Here is a 13,237-nt window from a genome sequence, read left to right as displayed (position 1 = left end):
CCTATTCAAAAAAATAAATAACTCGAAAAAGAAAAGAAATGAGAAAGAAGCTCTCTTCTCTTTCATGCAGTTCAACACCTACGCTTCGGCACAGATGAAGTTTGATCCAGGCCTTAAACCAACCTTCCCAACACTCCCTGGGCACAGTTACAGCCCCTGGCCAAACTCAGCTTCGCAAACTGCCTGTTGAGCATCCGTGGCCACGAGACATTACGCACCCCGTGGCTGTCTCAGTCCTTCACCTGCCTCTCAACTCAAGACAGCAGGCACCTGGTGAATGCCCCCTGGCAGCCCTGCCCTTGCACACCAGGCTCAGACCCTTTCACCGCTCCTTCCACCCCCAAGGCCTGTCTGCCAGCCCTGCTCGTAGAGGCAAGCCATTACTGCTGCTCGGGAGCCTCCGGGCCCTCACTTTTCACCCCGGCAGCCAAGGAGAGGTGCAGACCAGCTAGAAATCTCAGCACACCATCCCAGAGCAGCCAGGACAGGGCGACGCGGAGCGGCTCAAAGGCAGCAAGTTCAAAAGGGATACGAGGCAGAGTCTGATTCCTGCCCCCTCTTCACGCGCCTGCGGGACTGCCTGCTGCTAGCAGGCACCTTTCTGCGTTAGGGCAGGAAGCCCTGAACGAGCAGGAGCTGAGCAGGGAGCAGGTTTCCCTGTAGCGCAGCTTAGCCCAGCCGCTAAGGAAGAGCAGAGAAAAGAGCTTCTCCCGGGTAGAGGCAGCTCCTGAAACAGCTGCAGATTTTAGGCAAGGGTACTGAATTTGAGCAGTTGCTGGCCTGATCCTTGCGGCATAAACGTTTTGCTTGTGCCTGAGAGCTGTTTCCTTCCTGCCTTTCCTGAGACATCATCCCAACAACAGCATCTTGGTTTCTGCAGTGCTGACTTGCCTTGAGCAAAGCCTCATGAGCCTGAAACCGCTCACAGAGCAGCCCACTGGGCAGAACGGGCTAGGGAACAGGCAGATGGGGGGGCTCCCTGCTGCAGCCAGAACGAGGAGCAAGACGCTGTGCAGGCGGGAGCCAGCATCTCTTTCCAAAGACAGCCTTCGGAGCAGGAGCGAGGGCATGCATTTCAGCATCGGGAGCTGGGATGGGGTTCTGGAAAGCCAAAACCACATATTGCATCAACAGAGGACTTGTCACGGCCGTCTCGTTAATGCAAAACCGCTCTGCAGAGACAGCAAGAAATGTCACGTCCACCCCCTGGTAGTCGTGGCTGCTGAGGGCTCAGCTTCAACCACACAAGTGTCCACACAGCTCTTGCCACCCCTGCCCACACCACTTCCCCAGGCCTGCTCCTTGCCATCACAGCCTCTGCAACCTTGTGGAGCCCAATTCCCAAAACCGTGGACAAAGCAGGGGTCCACCTGGAGCTTGAGGTGGGTGCAAGGAAAGACCAGCAAACTGGCTCAGACCCCAGGGGCTCTATCTTTGATTTTCCCTCACCCACAGCTCCAGTCTGAAGCCTCTTCCCACCTCGCTTTTCCCCACCGCAAGGCTGATTTTGTGCACGGGACCACGGGTCCCAATAGCCCACCTTGCAAAGACCCAGGCGTGGTGTGCACGCCGGGTGCAGGGTCCCTTGAGGCATGCTGATCCCCTCTGCCTCCCAGCTCTGGAAAACGGGCAGATCGGAGAAGGGAAGTCTGCACAATTTCAAAAGGAGCTTGGCCCACTTTTCTATTAAAAGCCTCATTAACAGCCCAGCTTGGACGCATGAAGTGAAATGGGGAATGTTTTGCTTACCTTTCTCATATATATTATTTTTTTCCTGCCCTTTGTGCTGCCCGCCCCCGAGATAGCACTCGCCCACATGCCACCCCCCTGCCACCGCCAACGCCACGGACACGAAAACTAACACGCCGCTGTTTTGGATTTCACACGTTGTTCAGTGAAGGAACTATTTTCTGCTCAGATCCCATCCCCATCCTCCTCGCAGCGGCCCATTTCCCATGCCAGAGAAAACAAAACCAAACTGTGGGAAGAGAGGGAGAAGAAAGATGGGAAGATCGCAAGCCAGCAGCCGAAACCATCCCCTCCCTACCCACATAGTTTCCTCCCCCCCTCGTCCACCCACCGCGCTCCCCCGGAGCCTGGAAAAGCGAGCGGCTCTGGGGATGCGGCGGGGGAACGGGGCTGAGCCCCGGCTGCGGGGGGGCGGGCAGAAACGGGGCGTGAGTGACCCAGATCGGCGGGGGCCGGGCTGCTCCGGAGCGGGGCGGGCACACGCCTGCCACCGCCGCTGGATGGCGGTACAGACCGCCGCTGGCTCCGGAGCGGGGGGGCACTGCCGGAGCCCCTCTGCGGGGCCGCTGGGCCGCGGCGAGCGGCGAGCCGAGCCGGGAACGGGGGGGGGGGGGGGTCCCCGGGCAGGGCTCTGCCCTGGCGGGCCTCTGCCTTGCCACAAGGTGCCCTTCGCAAGGGCAGGTGCTGGGCGGGGAGCAGCGGCCCACCCTGCGCCCAGCCCGGCTCCCCCGCCGCTGGCTCCCTTGGCTTTCGGGCTCCTCCAGCCCAGGCCCAGGGCCGGGCCCTGGCGGGGACCCCCCCGCGCCCCGCAGGTGCCGGGCACAGCCTCCTGCCGCGGTGCCACGGCCTTCCACGGCCAGGTTCATTAACGGCTCGGGACAGGTCCGGTTCTCAGCGGGTGTCGCTGCGCCCGTCTCCACTGCCGGCGGCCCCGCAAAGGGGGATTTACCCCTCTGCCCACCGAGTTTCGTGTCTGGGGCGCAAAGGAGAGCAGAACTGCAGTCTGGGGAGAGAGGGGAAAGTGTGGGAAAAGGATCCCCCCTTTTTGTGTTCGAGGGGTGCGTGAAATTTCTGGAAACTGGTGCGATGCCTGAGCGTGCTGGGGGCCCCATGTGAAAAATCCATTAGGAAGAGTCTGGAGAGAATTAAAGCCGCTGTGAAAAGCGGACTGGAGAAACAGGAGACTGCAAAGCGGAGGGAGGGGGAACAAGCTAGGCTTTAATGCCAGCATAAAAAGCCTCCCCCCCTCTTCTACCCCCCAGCCCTCATAAAAAGAGGGAGTGCTGTATGAATAGGAATTAAAGCAGCAACACTATCTGCCCGCTGCCCGGCTCTGCCAGCTGTTGCATTCAGCCCAGCTTCCTGTCCCTGTGCCAGGAGCCGGACCTCTGGGGCGGCAGCTGGGAGCACAGGGAGACGGGCGGTCGCCCTGGGCTTCGCTCTGGCACCCGGCCGAGCCCGCGGGTTCTCTTTGATCCCTCCATGCAAGGCAGAGGGCTCAAGCATCTCCCTGCCCCGGCTCCTGCCTTCCTCCTGCTGCACCCAGGAGCACAGCAGTGCTGCCACTGCAGAGACAAACCAGGCCTTCCCCATCACAAGAGTGGCTTCAAAAATATACCTTGTACAAATCACATCTTTCTTTTAATGGCCGGGTTCAAATACAAATGAGACGTATGCAAATCATCCTGCCTGTCCATCAATCCCTTATCTAATGCTTTTTGAACCTGCTGGCCAATTTCAATGGTATCTGACAGAAGAAGAATGAGCCAAAATTATCCCTATCACAAAGCTCTTGGAGAAAGCTGGAGGGGGATCCCTGGCAGAGGTGGGAGCTAAACCTCATTAGACATCAGAGAACCCACGGGGACGAGAGGCTGCTCCCAAGGGCAGGAAGGGCCCAGATCAGAAAAAGCAAAATTTTTTTATTCACCAATTCTTCTGTGATATGCAGATCCACAGGAAACCAGCTTTCAAAAGCCCTTCTGCTCATCACACTGCTTAGATATTTTAAAAGATACTACTTCCTGTGGACACATTTTTTCTTGAAGTCACATTTCCATCCTTTTCCCTTCAATCGTAAGGGCCAAGGAAAACCCAGCACCAGCTGAGGTTCTCACTGTAGCCTTGGGCATTGAGGAAAATGTCAAACTCCATGAGCAATCACCTTTTGGACATGCGTCAGCCCAAGCTGCTCCTTGCGTGAAGCTCCTCCAAGGGAAAGCCCTGGATTTCCTTCTGCCTTGCAAAATCAAACACCTGCTGCAAGAGGAAGCAGAGGGGCCTTTGGGTGGCTCTAGCCAGGGCGAGCGGCAGGAACCTTAAAGTCAATGGGCTCATGGAGCTTCCCAGTTCCCAGATGGCCTCAGCAAACACAGTGGTAAGGCGTGGGGGTTTTTTTAAGAGACAGATTGCTGATGGCAAAATTTCCCTGCCAGTACAGCCCATGCCAAATTATCCTAGGACTTTGACCCGCTCTGTTACAGAGGTGTACATGGGTGAAGATACGGAGATACTTCCGTACGGACCTGCTTCAGCCCGGACAGGGCTGCCATTTGAGAAGACCGTAGCACTGCTGTCCTTCTTCCTTCACAACAGCCCTTGCACCTCTATGCACGCCCCATCTCTAGCTTCGAGGGATCCTGCCTTTCCTCTCCCTACCAGGGATTTCTGCTCTCCTCGTGCACAGCAGGGTCCGGGGGGAGAGGAGGCGGTGGGGGTAGAAAAACCACTGGCAACTAATCCAGAAGTTTAGCAGCTGCCACTGGCATTTCAGAGCGTGACAACTTTTAGGCCAGATGCCAAACGTGTCTTAGGTTTTAATCTCTCTGTCGGGTCACCTATCGCTCATCAATCAAGTGCTGCTCCTGCGGGGGCCGTTGGCACAGATGCCATCAGACAGGATGCAGCAGACACTCCTACCTGCTATCCAGAAGATTAGCATCAGACAGAGCCCCCCGGCTTGCTCCTCTTTAGCCCCCTGCCCTATGTCCTCCCACCTACAGCAGCCAGAAGCACGTGGCTGGTGCAGCATGGTACGGTCCTTGCCGGCGGCTGGGCTTTGGGTGCACCTGCTCTGCGCTCGGCATTTAACGCTTCCCAGAACGGGCTTTCTCTTGCGCTCGGAGCCTGTAGCAAAGGCCTGCTGCTGCATGGCAGAGGGTTCCAGCGAGCCCCACGGGCTGTTTGCAGTGACCTTGCTGGGACGAGATCGCTAGTGGTGTGTAAGTAACTCCCTGCTGCAAGCCAAGCAAACGGGGAGGCCGTCAGCGCTGCCAGGCTCTCCTCCTCCTCCCCACAGCCTGTAGCACATCCGAGGCCAGGGCTGCAAAGCCACCTGCCCAGGGACTGGCACGGCGCTGGGCAGGGGTCGGCACAGAGCCCTCACAGCCCCTTCCTCCCTGCACATCGCGTCCCGTCTCCTGGAAGTACGGGGGTGCGGAGGTGGGGCTATGCCAAGCAAACGACCGGGGGAGCCTGCGGTATCCTGGAGGAAAAGACCCCTTCCTCGGCCTCGGGAAACAGGCGGGGCGGTCACTGCCTCAGCACAGGCTCTGGTCTCCCTGCTCCCCCAGCTCTAGCACCACGAGTCTCGTTCGGCTTTGATGTTTGGCTGGCGCTTGAAGGCCCACGGGGAGATGAAATGTTTTAACGTCTTTTTCCTTGTGCTTCCTCTGGCTGAAGCCAGTACATCATAAGTGCCTGAACATCCCCCTGCATACACACACAAATGTACACGCACACAGGTGTGCGCAAGGGCCAGGGTATGTATACGCCCTGCTGCACACAGGCACATACAGCCAAGCACGTCGCCATAAATACATGCATATTCACACATGCTAATGCCCTGATGCTTTCGCGCCCTGCATGCACACGTGACTGTGCAGCGGGGCGTCCCTCTGCAGGCATGCAGATTTGGGAGGCCTATTTGTGTGCCGGGATGCAGCTCAGGGTCACACATACGTGTGTATGTACACGACCACCTCTCTGTGCCGGCCCACCGCACCCGTGTGCAGGCATGCAGGGACACGCGTGCAGGCCCAAGCGCTCTATAGCCACAGCCTTTTATTATGTCACCCAACCGCCTGTAATAAATAGTTACATGTCACACTACATGGCTTGGCTGCGACTGACAGAGGTCCTGCAAGGCAGGAGAAGCTATTATAGGAACAGATTGCAGGAATAAAATATTAAATTTCCACTTATCAATCTCTTTAATGCGCTATAACTCTAATAGCAATGTTCAGCCTTCTCCACCTGAACAAATCGCCCTCCCCATGAGAGGGCTGAACTAGCCCTGCACTCCTCCTCTCCCGGGGCCGGGGCTGGGAGGAAGGATGCTGGGTGGCAGGAGGAGGGACGTCTCTACCCAGGGCAGATGGGAGGGGAAAAGTGGCTGCAGGGTTTTCTCCGCATCAGCCTTCTGGCTTTTTTTTCTCCCAAGGCTGGCTGCTCACTAGATTGAACTCCATTTATTGCACGCAGCTCTTGAAAGAGGTTTCGTGGTCCACTGACAATCCCTAAATTGCCTGCAAGACCCAAACAAATGTACCTGTAATAGCCGAGCGAGAACGGCTGAGCCCTCCCCAGCACTGGCCTAATCGGTCCTCAGGGAGAGCTGGATAAACATATTCAGATCCCATGAATTATTAAAAGCGGGTTTTTTTACGTGGTGGAGCCCTGGTCTAACGGCTTGGCTGCTAATCCCTCCTTGGCGGGGCAGCTGCTGGTGCGCCCCTCCTTCCCTCTCATTTAACCTCAACCCCACAATTCGGACCTTTGGGAATAAATGGAGATTACAGGCAGGCAGACACCAACCCAAAGTCATTCCCCAGAAATCCTGCCAGTCCTCGTTTCCCTTGCCAGCATGGCGCTGATTGAGCACGAGAATGATGCCCTACCAGTCTCCTCAAAAAAATGCCAGGAAGGGACACAGCTACCGAAGCCCAGAGGGGGAACCCGCAGACCCTCGTTGCTAGAGGAGCCCGTGCCCAAGCAGGCGAGTCGGTGCAGCCCCAGCCTGCGCTGCTGTCGTGGCCCTGAGACAGAGAAAACGCTGGCAGGTGGCAGCAGGAAACATGAAGAGAGGGCTGTATCTGGTGTTTGGGAACATGTGTCCTGACAGCGCAAGAGATGCAGGGTGGTCGGAGAGACAGAATGACAGCAAGAAATGGACGTACAGGTTATGCAGAAATGGAAAACGAGACATGGTGAGGACAGCCTGTTCCTCTCTAAGTCTTCTGCAATACCTGTCCCACCCCCTTCTCTGTGACTGGGGACTGAGCTCAGAGGCTTCTTCCCTCTGATCACTGTTTCAAATGTGACCCAAGGTGCTAGTTACTGCGTGGGATGGTTTTCTGTTGCTGATGGGAAGCGAGTCTGCTCAGTTTGTACCAGGCAGTTGCCTGCACCGTCCCAGAAACACAGTGCCTTTGCTGGTAACTCCCATAAGATGGCCAGCGGCTGAATGGATTTTGGCCATGACCTTCTCCTGGCTTCGGGTGGTTGGGTAGAGCCGGGCAGGGCGGGTGCTGCGCCACGTCCCTCCTGAACAACGAGCTTTGTTACGCTGGTGCCTTTCACTGGCAAATGAAAAATCCCCCAGAGAAAAGTATACACTGGGAACAACTCAGCAGGCAAGGATCCAGGACAGGAGGTGTGAATTAAAGGCCTGCTGCAGTGATAATGATCATAAATAAATACTCAGTAATTAGCATCTAATTAGCACATCCCATCCATTGACCTCCAAGCACCTGGATAGAGGAAGATTAGCCTGGTTTACCCATGTAACAGAAGAGGGGAACCGAGGTGGTGAGGGTGCCAAACACAGTGCTGTTGCTAATTTCAGGAGGTCAGCTGCCCGGGCCGCGTCTTTACGCTTGCTCAGCACTTACCGCTGCAGGGAGCGAGTGGAGGAGGCTGGAGCTCAGCCCTTCTGAGAAGCCCGTTTCATCACTCCCAGGTTAGACACCTCTCCCAGGCCTGGGGTGGCTCAGAGAGGTGGCCGGCTATCAGAACAGCAGCTGCTGTGACTTCCGTCAGGCTGGACAGCAGGAAGGGCTAACAACCTCAGGAACCTGTCCCGTATTTCCCACCCCTTGGGGAGCCCCCAGTACGCCTCACTGCCCGTCCAGCTCTAAGGGGGGCCAGAGGGGAGCCTCGGCGAGTTGCCCCAGCTGCCAGGCACATCTCCCAGGCAGGCAGCGCTGCTTCCTCCTCTGGGCACCCCCTCCTCTGTCCCCTGAGACCCCAGAGCTCGTTGCAGTGTGGCAGCGCTCCGACTCAACTGCTGCAAGAGGTACTTCCATCTCTCTCGTGAGACCCACAACTGCTGGTCACTGCCTGTCATTTACCCACCGATAAAACGAATCGCCTCTTTTACCCCAAAGGAACGGGGTAAGCTTCCCTTCCCTGCTCTCAAAGCACCAACAGCCACTTTTACCCTTCGGTGATGCCCTGCAATATCATTTTGTCTCTCTGAAATCACCGTATGTTATTTCTTCTGTTGAACCTGTTTCCTGATACCACTTTCTCTCCCTGACGCTACCTAAGCATATCCACATCTTTTCCTCACTCCTGTGGTTACACTGATTTGCAACTTGTCAAACTCCTCCTGTCCCATATGACATCACATATCATCACTCCCCATTGTCTGCATCCTGTGATGTTATTCCTTGCTGGAGCCCCGACAAAGCTACCCAAGTGCTCACAGCCTCTCGGTAATCTGTGGCAGCCAGGTGAGCAAGTGCCCAGACCAGCATGGCATTGGAAGGAGCGCAAATGAAAAATCATGAGAATTGCCTAACATCAGAAACACCAAATGTCATCCTGAACAAATGACTCATCCATATCTCACGCTTTACTGCCTCAGTGGCAGTCTATAGCCTCATCCTACTCCTTCTTCTACCTTCTAACAAATATCTCCCTGACATGTCTTTGCTTTTAACATGTCCACTGATCTCTCTGAATCCAAAGCAGAAGATAAGGGGGAAACGAATTGAATGTATCTTGGTGTAAGAAAGGAAAGACAACAAGAGGAAAGGAGAAAATCCAAGCCAAACCAGTGCAAAACCAGTGCAAAGCAAAGAACTTCACTGCTCCCTTTGCACCGTGAAACTCCCCCCCCCCAGAAGGAGACACTGGCGATTAAGAGAGACATTAAGGAGATGTAACTGGTAGTTGTCAGCAGCTCACGCTCTCCCCTCCCCACCTCCTCCTCTTCTATCTTTCAAAGCACACCAAGTGTTTTCCTACCTGTGACATTGACTTCCACCAAGCCCGACCGTGTACCGATGGCGTTGGAGGCCTCACAGATGTAGGTGCCAGCCACGCTGTAGGAGACAGGCCCTTTAAAGTAGATGGTGTTGTTCTGGATTTCCACACTCCCTGGCAGAGTCCCATTTGGCCTAGGGGAAACAAAGATCACGGTTCACCCTAGACATGATACTCAGTAGGGTCAAGCAGTATCACAGAGGTGACACTGACGTGTTGGTTCTGCGCTTGCCCTTGGGCAGGTCCAGAACCCAGTAGTGCTGGCTGGAAAATACCCATTAATGTGGTCAGCCTTGAAACCAAACCCTCAAACAGCAGCACTACGGGAAAGAGTCAGCAGAGTGTCTCCAGGGTAAATCCATTGCACGATGGGAATCAGGTTCTCTACATGGATTGTTGGGGTTTTTTTCCTTCTCTGTGATTACAAGGGAGATCGGACATATTTGGGTCACGTACAGTTCCTTGGATTTGGCTAACGGGATGTGGAGCGCTTTCAGTCTATGTTCTCCCCTATCCAGAAAGCAGACTCAGAGCCTTAAAGTGGTTCATTTTCCAGCACAATCCCCGAGTAGGTGCAAGCTTAGGGTAAGACGGCCAGCTCACTCTTTTGTTTTGGGTGGTTCACCTCTGGCAAGCTCATCTTCAGAGTATTCCTCCATCTCTGACTTTCCACTTGATGGAAAACACAGGAATGGGACACCAACCTGACCCTGCTTTACTCCAATTTCCTGCCCACGTACCTCTCCTGGGCAGCTGATCAGCCAGTGTTAATTGCAACTGAAGCTCGAGGAAAGCCGTGCTGATTTAGAGCCCTGCCATCTACGACCTCTCATGTCAGAATAGTCAGATCAGTGTGAAACTGGAATAATACAAAACTAAGTCTAGCGATACACAGAATATATGAACAAAGGCAGATAAAAATTTTTAAAAACCCTGTGTGCTAGAAAGAGACACACGTGGCCTGGTTATTCTTAATTACTGAAGCAAAGTAAAGTAATTACTTCTCTTAGGCAATTAAAAATTACTCAAGTAATTCTTTCCCCTCCTCCCAACAAAAATGTGCACATATTGTCAGCAATTTGTAAGAAACAAAAGGGAATAATGGGGCTATAATTAGGTTTGTAAAGAAGTGTCTAAGTGCACATGCACATATTTTGCATGTCTACTTATACACATAGGCACGCAAGTATAGCAAACACATCAGTCTTTCCCAGCTACATCAAGCCACTGATCCCAAAGCTGATGGAAGAATAGAACAGCCTAATGTTGGGCCTCTGCCTATAGGGCCCTGAGTCTACAAAGACAAGGGCCCATCTAAAAACAGGGCTGTGGGATGCTAAAGGCGGCTATCGCGTCCTCTGACAGCTCCCCTGACTGTTGCACATCACCATCCAAATAAGAGGAGAGGAAAGCATGGCTGCTTTTTACATTCCAGGCAGGAGCAAAACATCATCAGCAGTAATTGCTTCCCGGCCCCCAGGAAGGGGAGGCAGCACACATGAGCACATGGATAAACCAAAGATGCTGGCGGCTGTTTCTCTGGCTGCCCGGCCAAAGAAATGAGGAATCAGTTTGATATTACCAAGGTGGCACTGTGGGAAGGAAGGGGATGGCCATAGAACTTATTCCCATTCCTTACCTCCCTATACACGCACGCGCCACGTGCCTAGGTGGTTGGCCGCAGTACAGTTATTTATCAGGCTTTCATCCCATCTGCGTGGTCTGCCTCTTCCTCGCAGGGCCCAGCTCACAGGCAGCTGGAGCCAAGAGTGGGAGAGCAGGAGTCTGGGCTGAAAGAGCCAGGGGGCAATTCTGCGCCCCAGCTTTTTCTTCCTCCTCCCTTTCCACCTCTGCCTCCTGCAGTCTCACTTGCTCTCTCTCACTCCCTACTTTCATCTTCTTCTGCCGCCATTCTCCTTACCTTCGGCTGCACTCCATCTTTCCTTTCCATCCTCCCTCAGGTCAATAATCCTATAATCAGTCCTAACTGTCCACCCAAGTGTGCAAAAAGGGAGAGGCTGGGGAATTGGACTGAGGCGCCATCGGGCTTAGAAACGTGCACTCTTTAATTCTATGCTTTCTCTCTCTCCATTTTTCTCCCCACGGTTCCTTCTCAAAGCAAAGTATTGATGCTCCCAGCCTCTCTGTAAGTCAAGAAACCCTTTCAGGCTAAAGATAGAAAAATGGACGTACACATAGCTCACAGAGAATCCATAGGAAAACAACTCTTTCCAGTGTTAAAAAAAAAATAATTAAAAAATCATCAATCACACAAGCACATAGGGACCAACTCAGTGCCCGGCTCAAAGATGTGCTGTGCCCAAGAATCATTTCTGCCAGAGCTGAATTTATTACCAGCGCAGTGTGTAAACCAGGTGTGCAAACGACACGTCGTATTCAGACTCAGTCATGCAGCGCCATGCTCAGCCCTGACACCTGCATCCCCTGTTGTGTTTGAGTCTAGTTGGTAACTAACCCTCTTTCCCGCCCTGGGCTACAGAAACATCACCTGGCTGAGACTTTCGGCACCTGGTTACCCCGTGCTTCATCTCTCAGCCTGCCTTCAGCATCACTGTCACGGCGGGAGCAGACTGCCCCAACAGAGATCGGGGCCGCTTGTGCTGGTGGCTGTGTCTGTACACAGCAACAGAGCTCCTGCCACAGAGAGCGTGATGCCCAGGAGCTCAGCAAGTGCTCAGACTTCAGCTCCGCATGTGAGCAATAGCAGAACAAAGGGATGAAATGAATTGCCCAAAAGCAGAGAGAAAATCTGCCTCCTGTCCCCAGCTCCATCTCACAAGGCTCGCTTCAGCTCCATTTGCCAGCCCTGCTACACACAGATAGCCTAAACTGGCATCTCTTCTGCCTTGAGTGCCACGAGGGGCATCTTTGCCTCGAACGCTTTCCTGGCAATGTTGTGAGGAACCCAGAGAGCCCCCTTGGAGCTTAACTTGAACTGGCAGAACCAACAGAGGGAGAGAGCTGAGGACGAGAACTAGAAAAAAGGCAAGAAAAACAATCCTCTTCAGACTTTCACTGTGAACAGTTTGATCTGGGAATCAAAATGAGAGAGAATATGCCCAGCTCCTTGCAAAGCCATTTTGAGAGCTTCTTTCCTGATGACAAATGCCAGCTGAAAAGAAGAACGGATCCATTTGATCTTTCCTTTTTAAAGCTACATGAGTGTTTATAGAAAAGAAAGAGAGGGAGAGAGAACCACCGCGGATTGCATCAATTCCCACCTGACTGCCCAGATACCCCTTGCTCACTTTTCAGTCCCTTTAGTGTGTTCAGCCAAAAGCTGAAACCCTGGAGGACAAGGAATTGCTTCTGTTTAACGTCAGTCACGTGGGGATGAGTCCTCTGAAGGGGAGCTCCTGCTTATAGCTGGGGCTGATTCCAGGGAAAGGTTTTTTTGTGTGCAGATTAATTTTGTGCTACTTGTGCCCCTTTACGGAAGGGAAATCCTGGGTCCTTTTCCAGCTCTGGTATCGAAGCACTTAGCGGTGCTGGGCAAATTACTGACCTTGTCATATCTCAGCTGCCTCCCTCACGTGTCACCAGGGTAGAATATTATTCCAGTGGAACAGGAATACGAAGTTACCCCGGATACCACGGCTGCACTGAGCTGGCAGCAAGCTCCATCCTGGCCCGGTGGAGAGAGGGTGCGTGTGATCCTTACTGCCCTTCCCTCCTGAGTCTCAGCTGGAAGATGCTGGGCGAAGACCCAGCTGAAAGACAGGGGATAAGCTCTGTCTATCACAAGGTGAGATGGCTGGTGGTTCAAGTAAAATGCTAGTCCCAGCTGTGTCAGCTGGGGCCATAGGCCACATGAAACTTCCGATAAAGCCCATCCACCCAAAACAAGTCTCTTGCCCTAGTTGCTTCAAACACTGCACTGCCTGCCTCAAAACCACAGGCTGCCCTCTCGGCAGGGCTGGCAAAGCAGCAAGCCTTGTTTTGGATCTGACAAACTCAGCTTCAGAGGATGGCCAGCGCAGGAAGTGCTGAGCCAGAAAGGCCAAGGCTGAAGACAGCAGCTTCCCTGGTTTGCAAATAAAGAAATAAGTTGCAGTCCCTGTGCAACGAAGGCCTCCTGGCAGACCTGTGCCAGGGAACCAGAATCAGCTCCAAGCATTCTGCAGGAGCACAACTCCAGCAACTACAAGTGTCCAACTCTCTCCTCACATGCACGGGTTTTACTTTGGAGTGACACTAC

At 53.9% G+C, this 13,237-nt stretch overlaps 1 protein-coding gene across 4 annotated transcripts in view; it reads right to left on the bottom strand.

Annotated features, from left to right (window-relative positions):
- NECTIN1 (nectin cell adhesion molecule 1) overlaps nucleotides 1-13,237 on the bottom strand; it is a 106,725-nt gene that overhangs the window by 44,116 nt on the left and 49,372 nt on the right. For all 4 annotated transcript variants that reach the window (XM_075774788.1, XM_075774789.1, XM_075774791.1 and 1 more), the window contains exon 5: nucleotides 9,001-9,152. In XM_075774788.1, the coding sequence (XP_075630903.1) occupies nucleotides 9,001-9,152 (152 nt within the window). The remainder of the gene's footprint in view (nucleotides 1-9,000; nucleotides 9,153-13,237) is intronic.

The sequence above is a fragment of the Balearica regulorum genome, chromosome 23 (genome assembly GCF_011004875.1).
Source record: "Balearica regulorum gibbericeps isolate bBalReg1 chromosome 23, bBalReg1.pri, whole genome shotgun sequence".
NCBI classification, from domain to species: Eukaryota; Metazoa; Chordata; class Aves; order Gruiformes; family Gruidae; genus Balearica; species Balearica regulorum.
Note: the sequence above shows the minus strand (reverse complement) of the source record. Positions and strands in the feature narration are given on the sequence as shown.